The sequence below is a fragment of the Pyrenophora tritici-repentis genome, chromosome 4 (assembly GCF_003171515.1).
Source record: "Pyrenophora tritici-repentis strain M4 chromosome 4, whole genome shotgun sequence".
NCBI lineage: Eukaryota > Fungi > Ascomycota > Dothideomycetes > Pleosporales > Pleosporaceae > Pyrenophora > Pyrenophora tritici-repentis.
Genome location: NC_089393.1, coordinates 631,646 through 643,590, shown reverse-complemented (window position 1 = coordinate 643,590; position 11,945 = coordinate 631,646). Strand labels below are relative to the sequence as shown.

At 50.2% G+C, this 11,945-nt stretch overlaps 4 protein-coding genes across 4 annotated transcripts; 2 read left to right on the top strand and 2 right to left on the bottom strand.

The window, feature by feature from the left end:
• Positions 1–2,326: 2,326 nt before the first annotated feature.
• Positions 2,327–3,988, top strand: PtrM4_090170 (WD40 repeat protein; the record flags this gene model as incomplete). Its single annotated transcript, XM_066106914.1, has 1 exon — positions 2,327–3,988. The coding sequence occupies one exon, from the start codon at positions 2,327–2,329 to the stop codon at positions 3,986–3,988; it is 1,662 nt and encodes a 553-aa protein (XP_065962582.1).
• Positions 3,989–5,107: 1,119 nt separating this feature from the next.
• PtrM4_090160 (Glyco-transf-36 multi-domain protein) lies at positions 5,108–7,153 on the top strand (the record flags this gene model as incomplete). Its single annotated transcript, XM_001934537.2, has 1 exon — positions 5,108–7,153. One exon carries the CDS (start codon positions 5,108–5,110, stop codon positions 7,151–7,153), a length of 2,046 nt encoding a protein of 681 aa, XP_001934572.2.
• An 857-nt stretch (positions 7,154–8,010) lies between these two features.
• Positions 8,011–9,700, bottom strand: PtrM4_090150 (tetratricopeptide repeat domain containing protein; the record flags this gene model as incomplete). Its single annotated transcript, XM_066106913.1, has 2 exons — positions 8,011–9,525; positions 9,578–9,700. 2 exons carry the CDS (start codon positions 9,698–9,700, stop codon positions 8,011–8,013), a joined length of 1,638 nt encoding a protein of 545 aa, XP_065962581.1.
• A 786-nt stretch (positions 9,701–10,486) lies between these two features.
• On the bottom strand, positions 10,487–11,444 carry PtrM4_090140 (uncharacterized protein; the record flags this gene model as incomplete). Its single annotated transcript, XM_001934538.2, has 2 exons — positions 10,487–10,946; positions 10,993–11,444. 2 exons carry the CDS (start codon positions 11,442–11,444, stop codon positions 10,487–10,489), a joined length of 912 nt encoding a protein of 303 aa, XP_001934573.2.
• Between the last annotated feature and the right edge of the window lie 501 nt (positions 11,445–11,945).

Below are 11,945 nucleotides of genomic sequence, written 5' to 3'. Positions count from 1 at the left end.
GCGCAAGTACATGTCCTGACAACATATTCCGAGCGCAAGACATACTCAAGCCCCTCGAAGGCGCCATCTTGGACGTGGTGGGGTCGAAATTGGTGTTGCGGACATGGAGCCGGCAAGGCGTTGAAGCTGCCGATGACCCCCGCCCTGTCTGACAAGCGCCGGCCACATCGTTCGGCAAAATCAAACCTCCATGTTTTTCGACGATGTTTTCTACCACCACGACCTCGTAGGCTGCCTTAACTCCAACGGGCGATTGTTTGCGATGCAGATTGGCTTTCTGCATCTCCTGTGGTAGCATGCAACCCCTTACCGCCCGTTAGTCATGGGCTTGAACTTCGACATCATCAACCAGTCATGGAACATGTTGGACGTCTCTTTCATCACATATAGAGAAAACGTCCTGTACCGCCATGACCCTGCATCATGGTATTGATTTCTTCCAAAGTCATTTCTAAATCATGGCTCGTCCAGGATTGACACGGGCTATTCTTGTTCAAATCTCTACATGAATGTCTTCTCCCATCACTTCCAGTCACAACAACATCTCATCATGTCTATCACATCCTGGTCACCGATTATCACTTTACTTTATTGTCTCTGATGTCTGCTTCTCTCCTGAAGGGTTGCGTTCAGCCTTTCATCTCATGTCGCCTCAGGTATACGTTGGCGTGCCCCCCATCAAGGGTGCGAGTCCTCTTGAGCTCGCGAAGCTGGTGCATCGTTCAAATTCATTTGGACGTGTTAGTCTTGTGAGGCTCGTTGGGACGACTGCCATGGTGCCTCGCCATTCTCGGGGCCATTGCATGTTATAGGGCTTCAACTCATACAAGACATGCACTGTATCAAGACAGGGGATTGCTGGTACCCATCATCTACTCGAGGGGCCAAGGGTTCTCATGATGCAAAAGGCTGCAGACCTTTGTTTTCAAGTTCTATCACGTAATGGTGCTGTTGCCATATCGTGCGGGGGTCAAAAGCACCATCAGACTCCCACAGCAGGCTTTCCCTTTCACTCTCGCTTCATCGTGTCTCCCCGTTAGTTTGCGAAGCTCATTACCACTTCTTTCATACCTAATTGCATAGAGGAGAGATCTATGGGCACTTCTTCACTATATGATTTCTGTAAGCCGTCAGCATTGTATCAATAAAGTTCTTCTTCAGCCAGCGTGGCGGTTTAGTTACTGCGCTCTCGTATCTCTAACGATCGAGAGTTCGAATCCCGCTAACGTCAATAATAGGTATTTACGGCATTAGGCGTATTTACAGCATTCGAAAAATCCTCCCCGCTTTCACTCTCCAGGCAAGGCCCCAACCCCGCTTGTGACTCGCTGACGTGCACAGTTCTCTCATACGATTGCGGGTATTGGATTTCTTGTAAGTACAAAAAACCCCCAGAGAGCTCAGGAAACAAGCAGCGGCGCTGTCTAAGAAGAACTTTTTTTTGCTCACCTTTTTACAGCTTCACAAGAGCTTCTTACTAAGAGCATAAGCCGGCAGTGAATCGCATTAGACACGCTAAGCTATAATAAGGCGCGCTAAATAAGCGTCTACGCTAATTGCGAACCCTTTTCTTCCTTCTTCTCTTACACTCACACTCTGATCCTGTCCACAGCAATCGCCACTATTGCTTTTCTACTCTCTTGGAGAATAAGCACTCTGCATAGGGGCAGAAAAGCTACGCGACTGATGTTGGCAATATCCGCCTTTGCAGGCTGCGAACAACGCTGTCGCATTGTAGCTTTCAAAGTAGGCTACAAGCTCTGCTTTTGCATTAGAGTCTGCAGATTCTCGTAGTATGTTTGTTTTAATCACGGGCGTCACACATTCGTTGTCTCCGTACTTCGCTTGTGGGTTCAGCAGCTAGGGCTCTCCCTTCGTCTTTGGACGCGTGGCTGCTGGGCAAAGGCAACGCCCCAGAACAATGTTTCTCGGTCTCGGTAGGCATGAGCTGCTCCGCAGCTGTAGCCTGCTAATGACTGCGAAACGATGAGCCTATCTGGCGCCTTTACCCTGTTGCTGCACCCTCTTCGTTCCTGGACCTTCGGGGCAGTTGAGCTTTTGATGGGTGCACGACATAGATGGGATTGGTGTTTCGTTTCAGCTCATACAGAACCGAACTATAAATGTGGACTTAATTCTAGTTTCCCATTCTTGACGCGCTGGTCCGATTCGTGATGCTGATACTAAACGCGCTCGTAGTTGTAGGAGGACTAGTCCGGGGGACGTCATTCGCCGATCTATGCCCGTTTCGTCGGCCAGGCAGCTGACCACTACTCACTGTTATGACATCTGAATAACTGTTTCGCCCAACTGATACATTCGCAATATGGCTGTCAGCACTTTGCGCGGTGACTTTTTCAAACAATATGTCTTCCCAAACAAACCCGAGCGCGATTTCGAACAAGCTGGCATTCTGGCCCAGTTCGCATCAGGCCACCCAAAAGACTGGCCACAAGCTTATCATGTCATTGATTACAGCCTCAATATACCACTAGAGAAAGAAGTTCCTCTCAAAACCAGTCATACCGACGTGAGCTCTGATGGGAAACTGTTAGCCATCAGCACGAGTGCAGACCGTATTTTGATTTACGACATCGTGTCGCGGGACCTACGAGTCGTCCTAGAAGGTGCTGGGATTGTGAGATTTCGACCCTGGAAGGCCGCCGACAACAGAAATGCAGCCTCGCAAAGCACTGGTGACAACGCGATGAGACCTGGTTATACCCTCGTGTGTTCGGTTGCGTGCGGAGAAGAGCGCTACAAAAGAAAGCTCCCTCAGCTCATGTTTTGGGAGTTGGATCATCATGGCCGTCTCCTTGACCAGGAGGAAGCAATTGATTCTGCTGCACTTGCCAAGCAAGCGATAGATGCAATCATCCCCGCCCTCACAACAAACCATGAATGGACTAAAGATTTCATCGATGCCTCAAACCTACACAAAGAGTTCACCAAAGCACTCAGCGAAGCAGCAATCAACCACCGTAGGCGCCACAACAACGTCATCAAGGACGCCCTGATTGGGGGTTATGAATCAGTTCCGTTCACCAGCGACGGTAGGCTGTTGTTGTATCACGCCAATAATGAATCAACTCAACGAGGTAAGCGGAAGCCGGAAGAACTACCTCTGTTAGTCATCTACGATGTGGACGCAGGTGTCGAACTTCATCGCCTCATGGGCCATACAAACATCATATCGTGGTCTGCGATCAGCCCTGACAACACATACGCCGCTTCCGTATCTTGGGACGGATCTCTGCGCATGTATTCTGTGTCTACTGGCGAACTTGTGTGGGCTACAGAGAAAAATAACATGCAAAGCTGGGCTGGGGCATTCTCGCCTGATTCAAAGTTCATTATTTGGAGCACCCAAGGCGGTCGAGTCGTGCAGGTTCATGATGCTGCCAATGGACGGCAGATGTCGACAATGCAGGAACGATTTTCTGACTGGTGCCGGTGCCTCAAGTGGCATCCCACGAGATCACAAATTGCACTTTGCGTTGAGAGGAATGTCTACGTTTGGGATCCGTTTGACGGCCCAGATGGCAAGATTCTTCAGCACTTGAAGTTGGATGATAACAAAACCTGGCGCTACTTAGCTGGGATTCAAGCTGTGGGATGGATGAAAGAAGGAAACCTTCTCTATGTCGAATCAGTGCAGGGTACCAAACTCGTCTACGACGTGCACAGCAATACCAAGGAGTTGTTTAACCGACCTCTTGGTGTGGAGGGCGGGTGTGTGGAGGGCGGGTTTTACGGGGTCTTTCAAGATGACATGGAACAAGAATTCTACCTGAGTATCGATGGAGATGGAAAGGTCCGGTACTTTCGAACAAGCGTTGCTGCATCGCTGTCATGGTGGGAGAAGACTCCGGTAATCGCAGCAAAGAAGCCATATCCTGAAACAGGGAAGTATGTGAAGATTGTAAGGTTGCCTAGGAAAGAGACGAAGCAAGAGGATATTGGACGAGAGAAGCAGACTGAAGATTGATTGGTGGTTGTGATAGGTGAGAGGAGGCTATTCTGTGTTTGAAGTGATTGAAGATGGCCATCACTCTGACGCACGACATATTGGTTGCCTATATGAAGGCACGACAGTCGCGTGGGTAATGCTCTATTCCGATTTACAGCCCACGTTACGTAGTTCACATTTTTGGCTTCTTAGTACACCATCTGACCCTCACAAATTGATACGTGGGCGGAGCCAATGATAGCACTCCCGGTGATGCGCCTTTACGCCCAACAATTGCCGCAGGGCTGCAGCACGCTATGTACAGAACTGTGAGCGGTACCGCTTCTGTGGGTGGTCGTCAAATCTGCGGAGTTCGGCACTGGTAGGGTACCGTCTTTGCGCGTCACCCGTCACCCTACCCTGACCAGCTGACACGCTTTACACAGGTTTCCACGAATTGGCGCTTGGGCCGCCACATATATCTGTTTATCGACGTTACTGTCCCACTAAAAGCGGATTGCCGGATAGCGCAATCTTGCAGCTTGGTCCCAGGCGACGATTTGACGATGCGGCACTTTGATGTTTTGGTGCATGTGTGTGATGGGACTTGAGTAATGCCTCACGGGTGGCTAAAGGCGTTGCGGACCGAACAACCGTCTCCGCGCCCTGGACCGTACCCTTTCAGGCTGAACCCCACACCGCTACTCGCTTAGCCCCACGCTGTGCGGCTTATTGTGTCGCGAAGCTTGTACTTATAGGAGCCATCCATTGACGGGACGACTCAGGACTTCGTAAACACGCTTCGTTTGCTGTTGCTACGATTGCGCTGGCCGGACCTTCGTTTCAAACAACGTCTCGTGCTTCAATTCTTGTGCATCTTCTTATTGATGTATCAACAGCCCTCTTCTGCAGCCACAGTTTATCAGCATTCACTCTTGTTCTTGCGGTATATACTTGATTAGCACACGAGCTAGGTCTTTGTAACAACGCGCAACATTGTCCTACATCGCCTCTCGCGCCACTACCGTGCCACTAAACACAGTAAGCTACGACTCCAAGCCATGCTGGCACCTACATCTTATGTAACCAACCAGCCCTTTGCGGTATAAAGAACTATCGTAGGCACCACAATCGGCTACTTTGCCCTCATCATCAAATATGATACAACCCACGCACAATGGAGAGCGATATGAGCTCACTAGCCCAACCGAGATGCCAAAAGCGGGTGCATTTCTGTGGAATCAACGTATGATGATTCAAGTAACTTGCCGTGGCTTCGCAACTGCACAGTACATGCAACCTGAACCCGCCAAGTACGCCTACGCCCCGAATCTCGAAGCCAAAACATTCATGCAACCGGAGCAAAATTACTACGCGCATCATCCCGGCCGTTTTGTATATGTCAAAGATGAGGAAACCAGCGAGATCTTCTCCGCCCCATACGAGCCTGTCCGGGCGAAACTAGATCGGTTTACATTCGACGTGGGTAAGAGCGACATCAAGTGGATCGTAGAGAAACTTGGCGTACGTGTTGAGATGACCTTCTTGTTGCCGACAGATGATGTCGCCGAGCTGTGGAGCATCAAGGTTACCAATATCTCAGATCGTAAGCGAAAACTGAGCATTTATCCTTACTTTCCCCTGGGTTACATGTCGTGGATGAATCAGGAAGCGGAATGGAACGAAAATGTCGGGGGCGTTGTTGGAAGCTGCAAAACACCATATCAAAAAGCTGAAGATTACCCGAAAACCAAGTATCTAAAGGACAAGACATATTTCCTGTGCGAAACGCCGCCGGTGGCGTGGGAAGCAAAGCAGGAAGCGTTCGAGGGTGAGGGAGGACTCCAAGCGCCATCTGCCCTGCAACAGCCACGATTATCAGGCAGCGACGCTCGCTACGAGACTCCAACTGCGGCAGTGCAATATGTGGCTGACCTGGACAAGAATGAGAGTAAAGAGTATCGGTTCCTATTCGGCCCTGCGTATGACGAGGCAGAGATTCTCGATATGCGCAAGAAATACCTTAGCAAAATGGCATTTGCCCAAGCTGCTAAAGACTACGAAGAGTACATTCAGAAAGGTAGCGGATGCATACATCTCGAGACACCGGACAAGGACCTCGATAACCTTGTCAACAACTGGCTACCACGACAGTTGTACTACCACGGCGATGTGAATCGTCTTACGACCGATCCCCAGACAAGAAATTATCTACAAGACAACATGGGAATGAGCTTCATCAAGCCAGATGTGGCTCGAAAAGCGATATTGACAGCGGTTGGCCAGCAAGAAAAGAACGGTTCCATGCCAGATGGTATCTTGCTCGCAAAAGGCGCGGTGCTCAAGTACATCAACCAAATACCGCATACCGATCATTGCGTCTGGCTCCCCATCGCCCTGGAGATCTACCTGAGTGAGACAGGCGACTATGAATTCCTTGACGAAAAAGTCACCAGCATGTATGGTGATACCTACACGGTCTTCGAACGCTTCAGCCGGGCCATGGATTGGCTCCTCTCCTCCAACGCCCGCGACGCCCGCGGTCTCTCGTACATCGCTCAAGGCGACTGGTGCGACCCGATGAACATGGTCGGCCCCAAAGGCGTTGGTGTATCCGGCTGGCTCACCGTCGCAACCGCGTACGCAGTAAATCTCTGGGCCCGCATCTGCACCGACTTCGACAAGCCCACCGATGCACAAAAATACCACTCGGGCGCCCAGCAAGTAAATGCGTCCGCAAACGAGCATCTCTGGGACGGCGACTGGTACGCCCGCGGCATCACCGACGACAACGTCACCTTTGGAATCTCCGACGACAAAGAAGGCCGCATCTGGCTGAACCCACAAGCCTGGTCTATCCTCGGGGGCGCCGCCTCATCCCAGCAAATCGAAAAGATACTCCCACAAGTCGATGCCCAACTCAACACTCCCTACGGCGTCGTCATGTTCGGCCCTCCCTTCACAGCCATGCGCGAAGACGTCGGCCGCGTAACGCAAAAGTACCCAGGCCAAGGCGAAAACGGATCTGTCTACAACCACGCTGCCGCCTTTTACGCCTGGGCCTTGTACACCATCGACGACGTCGATCGCGCTTACAACACGCTGCGTGCCATGATCCCCGGGCCCGACGAGCAGGACCTGATACGCCGCGGTCAGCTCCCGATTTTCATCCCCAATTACTACCGCGGGGGGGTATGGTATTGAGAAATTGGATCGCACGGCGGGGCGGTCTAGTCAGTTGTTTAACACTGGCACGGTGAGTTGGGTGTATAGGTGTTTTATTGAGGGGCTGGCTGGGTTGAGAGGTGTAAAGGAAGGTTTGAAGGTAGAGCCGAAGATGCCGAGTCAGTGGGAGGGGATGAAGGTGAGGAGGGAGTTTCGGGGCGCGGTGTTTGAGGTGGAGGTTAAGAGGGGGGGATGTGCGTGGGGTGGGGGTGAGGGTGAAGGTTGATGGGGCGGACATGGATGGCAATGTTATTGAGGGTATTGAGAGGGGGAGGACGTATAAGGTTGAGGTTGCGGTGCCGAGGGTAGGTAGGAAGCATGGGGAACTGACGAATGGGACGAAATAGGTGTCTACACTAGCAATCACTGCGCACCCGCGTACTCGTATTCGCTGTAATGTGCACCTGCGCACTCGCTGCGCACTCGTATTCGCTACGCACCTGCGCACCTGTAGTGTTTTAAGTATCTATTAAAGATGAGAATAATATAGTTAGACTATTTATTATACGCTGTTCCTGTCCCTAGTTTTGTGACGTTACCGCCAAAGAAATGCATCTAAGTAGGTCCCGACATCGAGTATTATATCAGATCCACGCACGCCCACAGTATGTCGCTCTATGGCAGAATGGTGAATACCCCGCTTTTACCGTCGCGCTTACCAACCATTAGCAGCAGTCCTTGAAATTGTGGTGGCGGCCATCCAGTGACGACACGGGTGTTGCGACCCCCCAAAACCAGCCTCGACGCGGCTGGAAGCGATCATGTGTTGCGAGAAAATACTTCAAGCCCAGCCTTTCCAACCCCACATTACGTATACTCATCGCCATGGACGATCATCAAGGTAATTGCGTGAAATCTTGCCTCTCCATGCTTTCTACTCTCCGTTGCCTCCAGATGTTTCTATTTTCCCTTAACTTCTTGGCCTCCGGATGTTCAGTCGTAGATATCTTTGCTAACGCAGCCAGAGCCTCTTCGGTCACCCTCTCGCATTCTTCAACTTTCCCCAGCGCGTTGTATGCTGTTGCCAGCTCGATCAGGCCGCCAATTCTATCGGGATGAAACTCGCCTCTTCCTTGCAATGTGTAACGCTGCCTCTCTGTGACATCAAGAAGGTAGGTTACCGCCTCCGTCCATCTTTCCTGAAGTACCCAGATTCGGCCAAGATGATAACGGCCCCAAAGATAGGCGATGTGGCCTTCGCCTAAATTGCGTGCAGCGATAGGTAAGCCGTGCTGCATAAGTGCCTCTGCTTCATGGATCATACCCATCGCGCATTTTACAAGAGCGAGGTTTACCATCGCAAGTAATGTGTAAGCATGCTCTTTGCCAAGTTTCTCTTTTCGGATTTCCAGAATCTTTATCATCATCGTATGCGCTTCGTCCAAATGATCTTTGTCCCCCGTCCGAATGGCCGCAGTACAAAGGTGTTCACGCGCTTCCAGTGTACGTGTATGTTCATCTCCATGCAATTTTCGCATGCCTTCTGATGCCATGACAAAGAGTTGACGGGCACGAGTCACATGCTCTTTGGTATAGAACATGAGTAGAGTCTGACCAAGCCAGTCAATTGCGTCAAGAGTATCTTCCTGGTCCAGGCCAATTAGCCTAGTCAGACCTTCGACCGCCTCTTCTTGGAGAAGTTTGGCCTGGCTAAATTTGCCTTGTAAGAAAAGCGCCTTTCCAAGAGTGAATTTGGCCACCAGTGTCTCCTGATGATTGACACCCAAGAAACGCACACAAGCGTCCAAGACTTCTTTTTCCATCTTAGCTGAGTCCTCACTTTGGCCTAGGTTGAAGAGGGTTGTAGCTAGTAGGCGGGTGACGCGACGAGTAACGGGATGCTTCATGCCCAGGATTTGGGTCGTGAAATCCTTTACTGCAGTTTGCAGTCGCTTGGCCTCTTCCCACCTTCCATTCTGCATGTACACCAGGCTAAATTTAGCATATGTCATAGCTTTGCCCCTATCAAAGCCGCCATCGAATACTGGCCATGGTTTCATTCGTGCCATGCGCTTATCTCTCATGCGTTGCTCCATAGATTGCTGACATTGACGTACGTGATCCACATGGGGGAGGATATATTTCCGGACTTCTTCCTCTTCTTCCGTATTGCCAAGCGGTGGGATCAGAATGCAGTGTGATAATAGCATTACGGCCGCTTCAGCCCAAACTGCTTGCGCTGCGATACTCATACCAGGTCGCTCACGCGCCCATTTGTGTACAAGGGGATGCATGGAGTAGCCTTCGGAGTTATGACTTCTTATTATAAGGGAAAATTGAGTCAACTGCCGTAGAGCTAGACGTAGTCGATCCTCATCCATTGCCTTATTGTTTCGTCCATCTCGAATAACCTGTAATGATTTAGCGAATGTATTTGAAGAAAAGAATGTTGGTGTGACCTACACCGGGTATAACGGACGGACTTCGATTCTGGTAGAGATAGGTAAGGACCAGAAACGCGGTTTCTTTGCACCATGTTGACCAGTCGGGTACGGGCTTGGCGGCTTTGGACCGACGTTCATTCATTCTGTCCTCTGATTCCTTTATATGTTCAACTTGGGCATTTTCAATAGCTCGTTGCAAAAGGTCGTATCGAATGTCTTGATTGTGAAGAAATGCAAATGTATCGAGCAGCTGAAGGGCGTCCCGAGATGCTCTAGTCGCTCGCTTCTCGATAGCTTCTCGATTCAATTCGAACGTCGAGAAGACACTCAACTCGTCAGCAGCATCCTTGTCTTTTACTGGAAGTCTGGTCTGTCTTGTTTCTTCCCATTGGCGTTCATAGTAATGCAAGTACTCGCTCAGCTTACAATACTCTTCGCGGATGGCCCTACCCGCATGCGTGATTGCCAATGCAAGAAAGCCAAGGGCTTTCGCGATCTTCAAAGCAATACTGGATACGACCGTGTCCCATGGTTCCGACTGACCGGCTGCTTTCAGCAGCAGACTACTTGCATCGCTCGTACTCAGTCCTTGGAATTCAAAATATCGATCGCCAACAGTACCATACGCCTTTTTCCCAGGATCGCGGGTCGTGATGAGAACGTGACCTCGGTTGCCTCGTGGGAAATAGTCGGGAAGTTTGAGATCAGGGTCGTCGGCATTATCAATGATAAGAAGCCAAGGAAGACTTAAGTTTGATAACCAATGGAGGGCAGCATTTTCGTTGAGATCCACTTTTCCAATCTTGGACACATTCTGAGAGAATGTCTGTTTCAACCGCGACCGACTGCTACCGTCTACCCAAAAGACTCCCCAGAAGCTAGACGTGACTCATCAGTGGTGAATAGATCTGGAACAATGACAAACTAACTAATGGCGATTGTCTTCGGCAAACTTGGAGCAGAACTGCGTTTTCCCTGCGCCTCCAAGCCCATATACAATGAAACGTTTTTGCTCTGCCTTGACGTTCGTTGTACCGCGTTGCTTTCGAGAAAGACTCGGTAACATCCAGCTGCGCAAGCGATTTGCGTACTCTTCACGACCAGTATAGAACGGATCAACAGGTTTTGGAATATCAAAATGTTCGTTTGTTATCGAGGCGTCGGACGCTGGATTATGCGCAATATTGTCGATTGCAATACCGAGCTGGTTCACGACTGACACGGATTCAACGTTGAAATCGCGATAAGCTGTTGTGGTAGTCACGGCTTCATATAAGGGTAACGATGTGTGCTGCGATTTTTCCATTCGACTCTTCAGTTCTTGTAGATCGGTTACCAATTTGTCGAGCTGGGCATTCTGGTCCTTGTGGCTTTCGCGAGTGGACTGCCTGCATATCGGTCAATGGAAGCTGCTGGGATGGCTGATCAACTTACATGGAAATGAAACCGAGCAACATCTGTAAGGCTCCTTGATATGTTTTGATCTGGTCTCGAAGTCCAGAGATCATGCTGTCTTTGCTTTTCTTCCTACGCGACTTATCCCAACAATCCAGCCTCCCAGTAACCAGCTTATGATCACCGTAGATAGACTGCACCGATTCCTCGAGCTTCTTTGTAAGCTTTTGTCCGTTCTTGAGAGTTTGTCCTGTGCTTGTCCAAAGGCTCCTCTCATCGTCTCCCATGTTGACATTGGTCACACTCTTGAGGTATTCCTTCTCGAGGTGACCATGTACCTTTTGAAGACCTTCGATCTCGTTTATCAAGCCCTCAATATCTTCGCCTATTGTCTTAGCGGTTGCTTTGATTTCTTTGAGATAGATGATGATCCGAAATGCAACTTCAGCGATTCCCACACCCGCAGCCACCAGTGAAACAACATCAGCCATAATTTAATGATATCTCCAAGCCGGTTCCCAGGCGAAAAACGTTTGCGAGGATTTTTGTAAAGAAGGCTGTGCAGACTTTTGACATAGGATACGTAGTGCGATGTCGTCGAAAAGTAGGTCCTCGTATAGACAAGGCGCTGTGTAAAACAAACCAGAAAAGCTTTTCTGATCTGTTCGAGTTGTGTTGCGCTGGCCAAGAGAGCAACAAGAGGCTGGCTTCGCAAGCATGCATGTGAACGACTGCCTCCATGGCCTTCGACGGCTATGTATTCAGCCGATAGCCGTCGTAGGAGTGAAGTCGCGGGCCAATCGTTACCGAGTGCGCTAGCGATGGTTTAGCCAACATCTCTTACTGGTCTGTTACCAGGGTCAGCCCCACAAGCGATGGCCCTCAACCTGCCACACTTATCGATCCTCTGCGCTGATTATGGAAGGTGAACTGCAGTGAAACGGCTAGGCTGAGACTGTGCCACACACTTTAATTTGGGGGCGAAACAACAA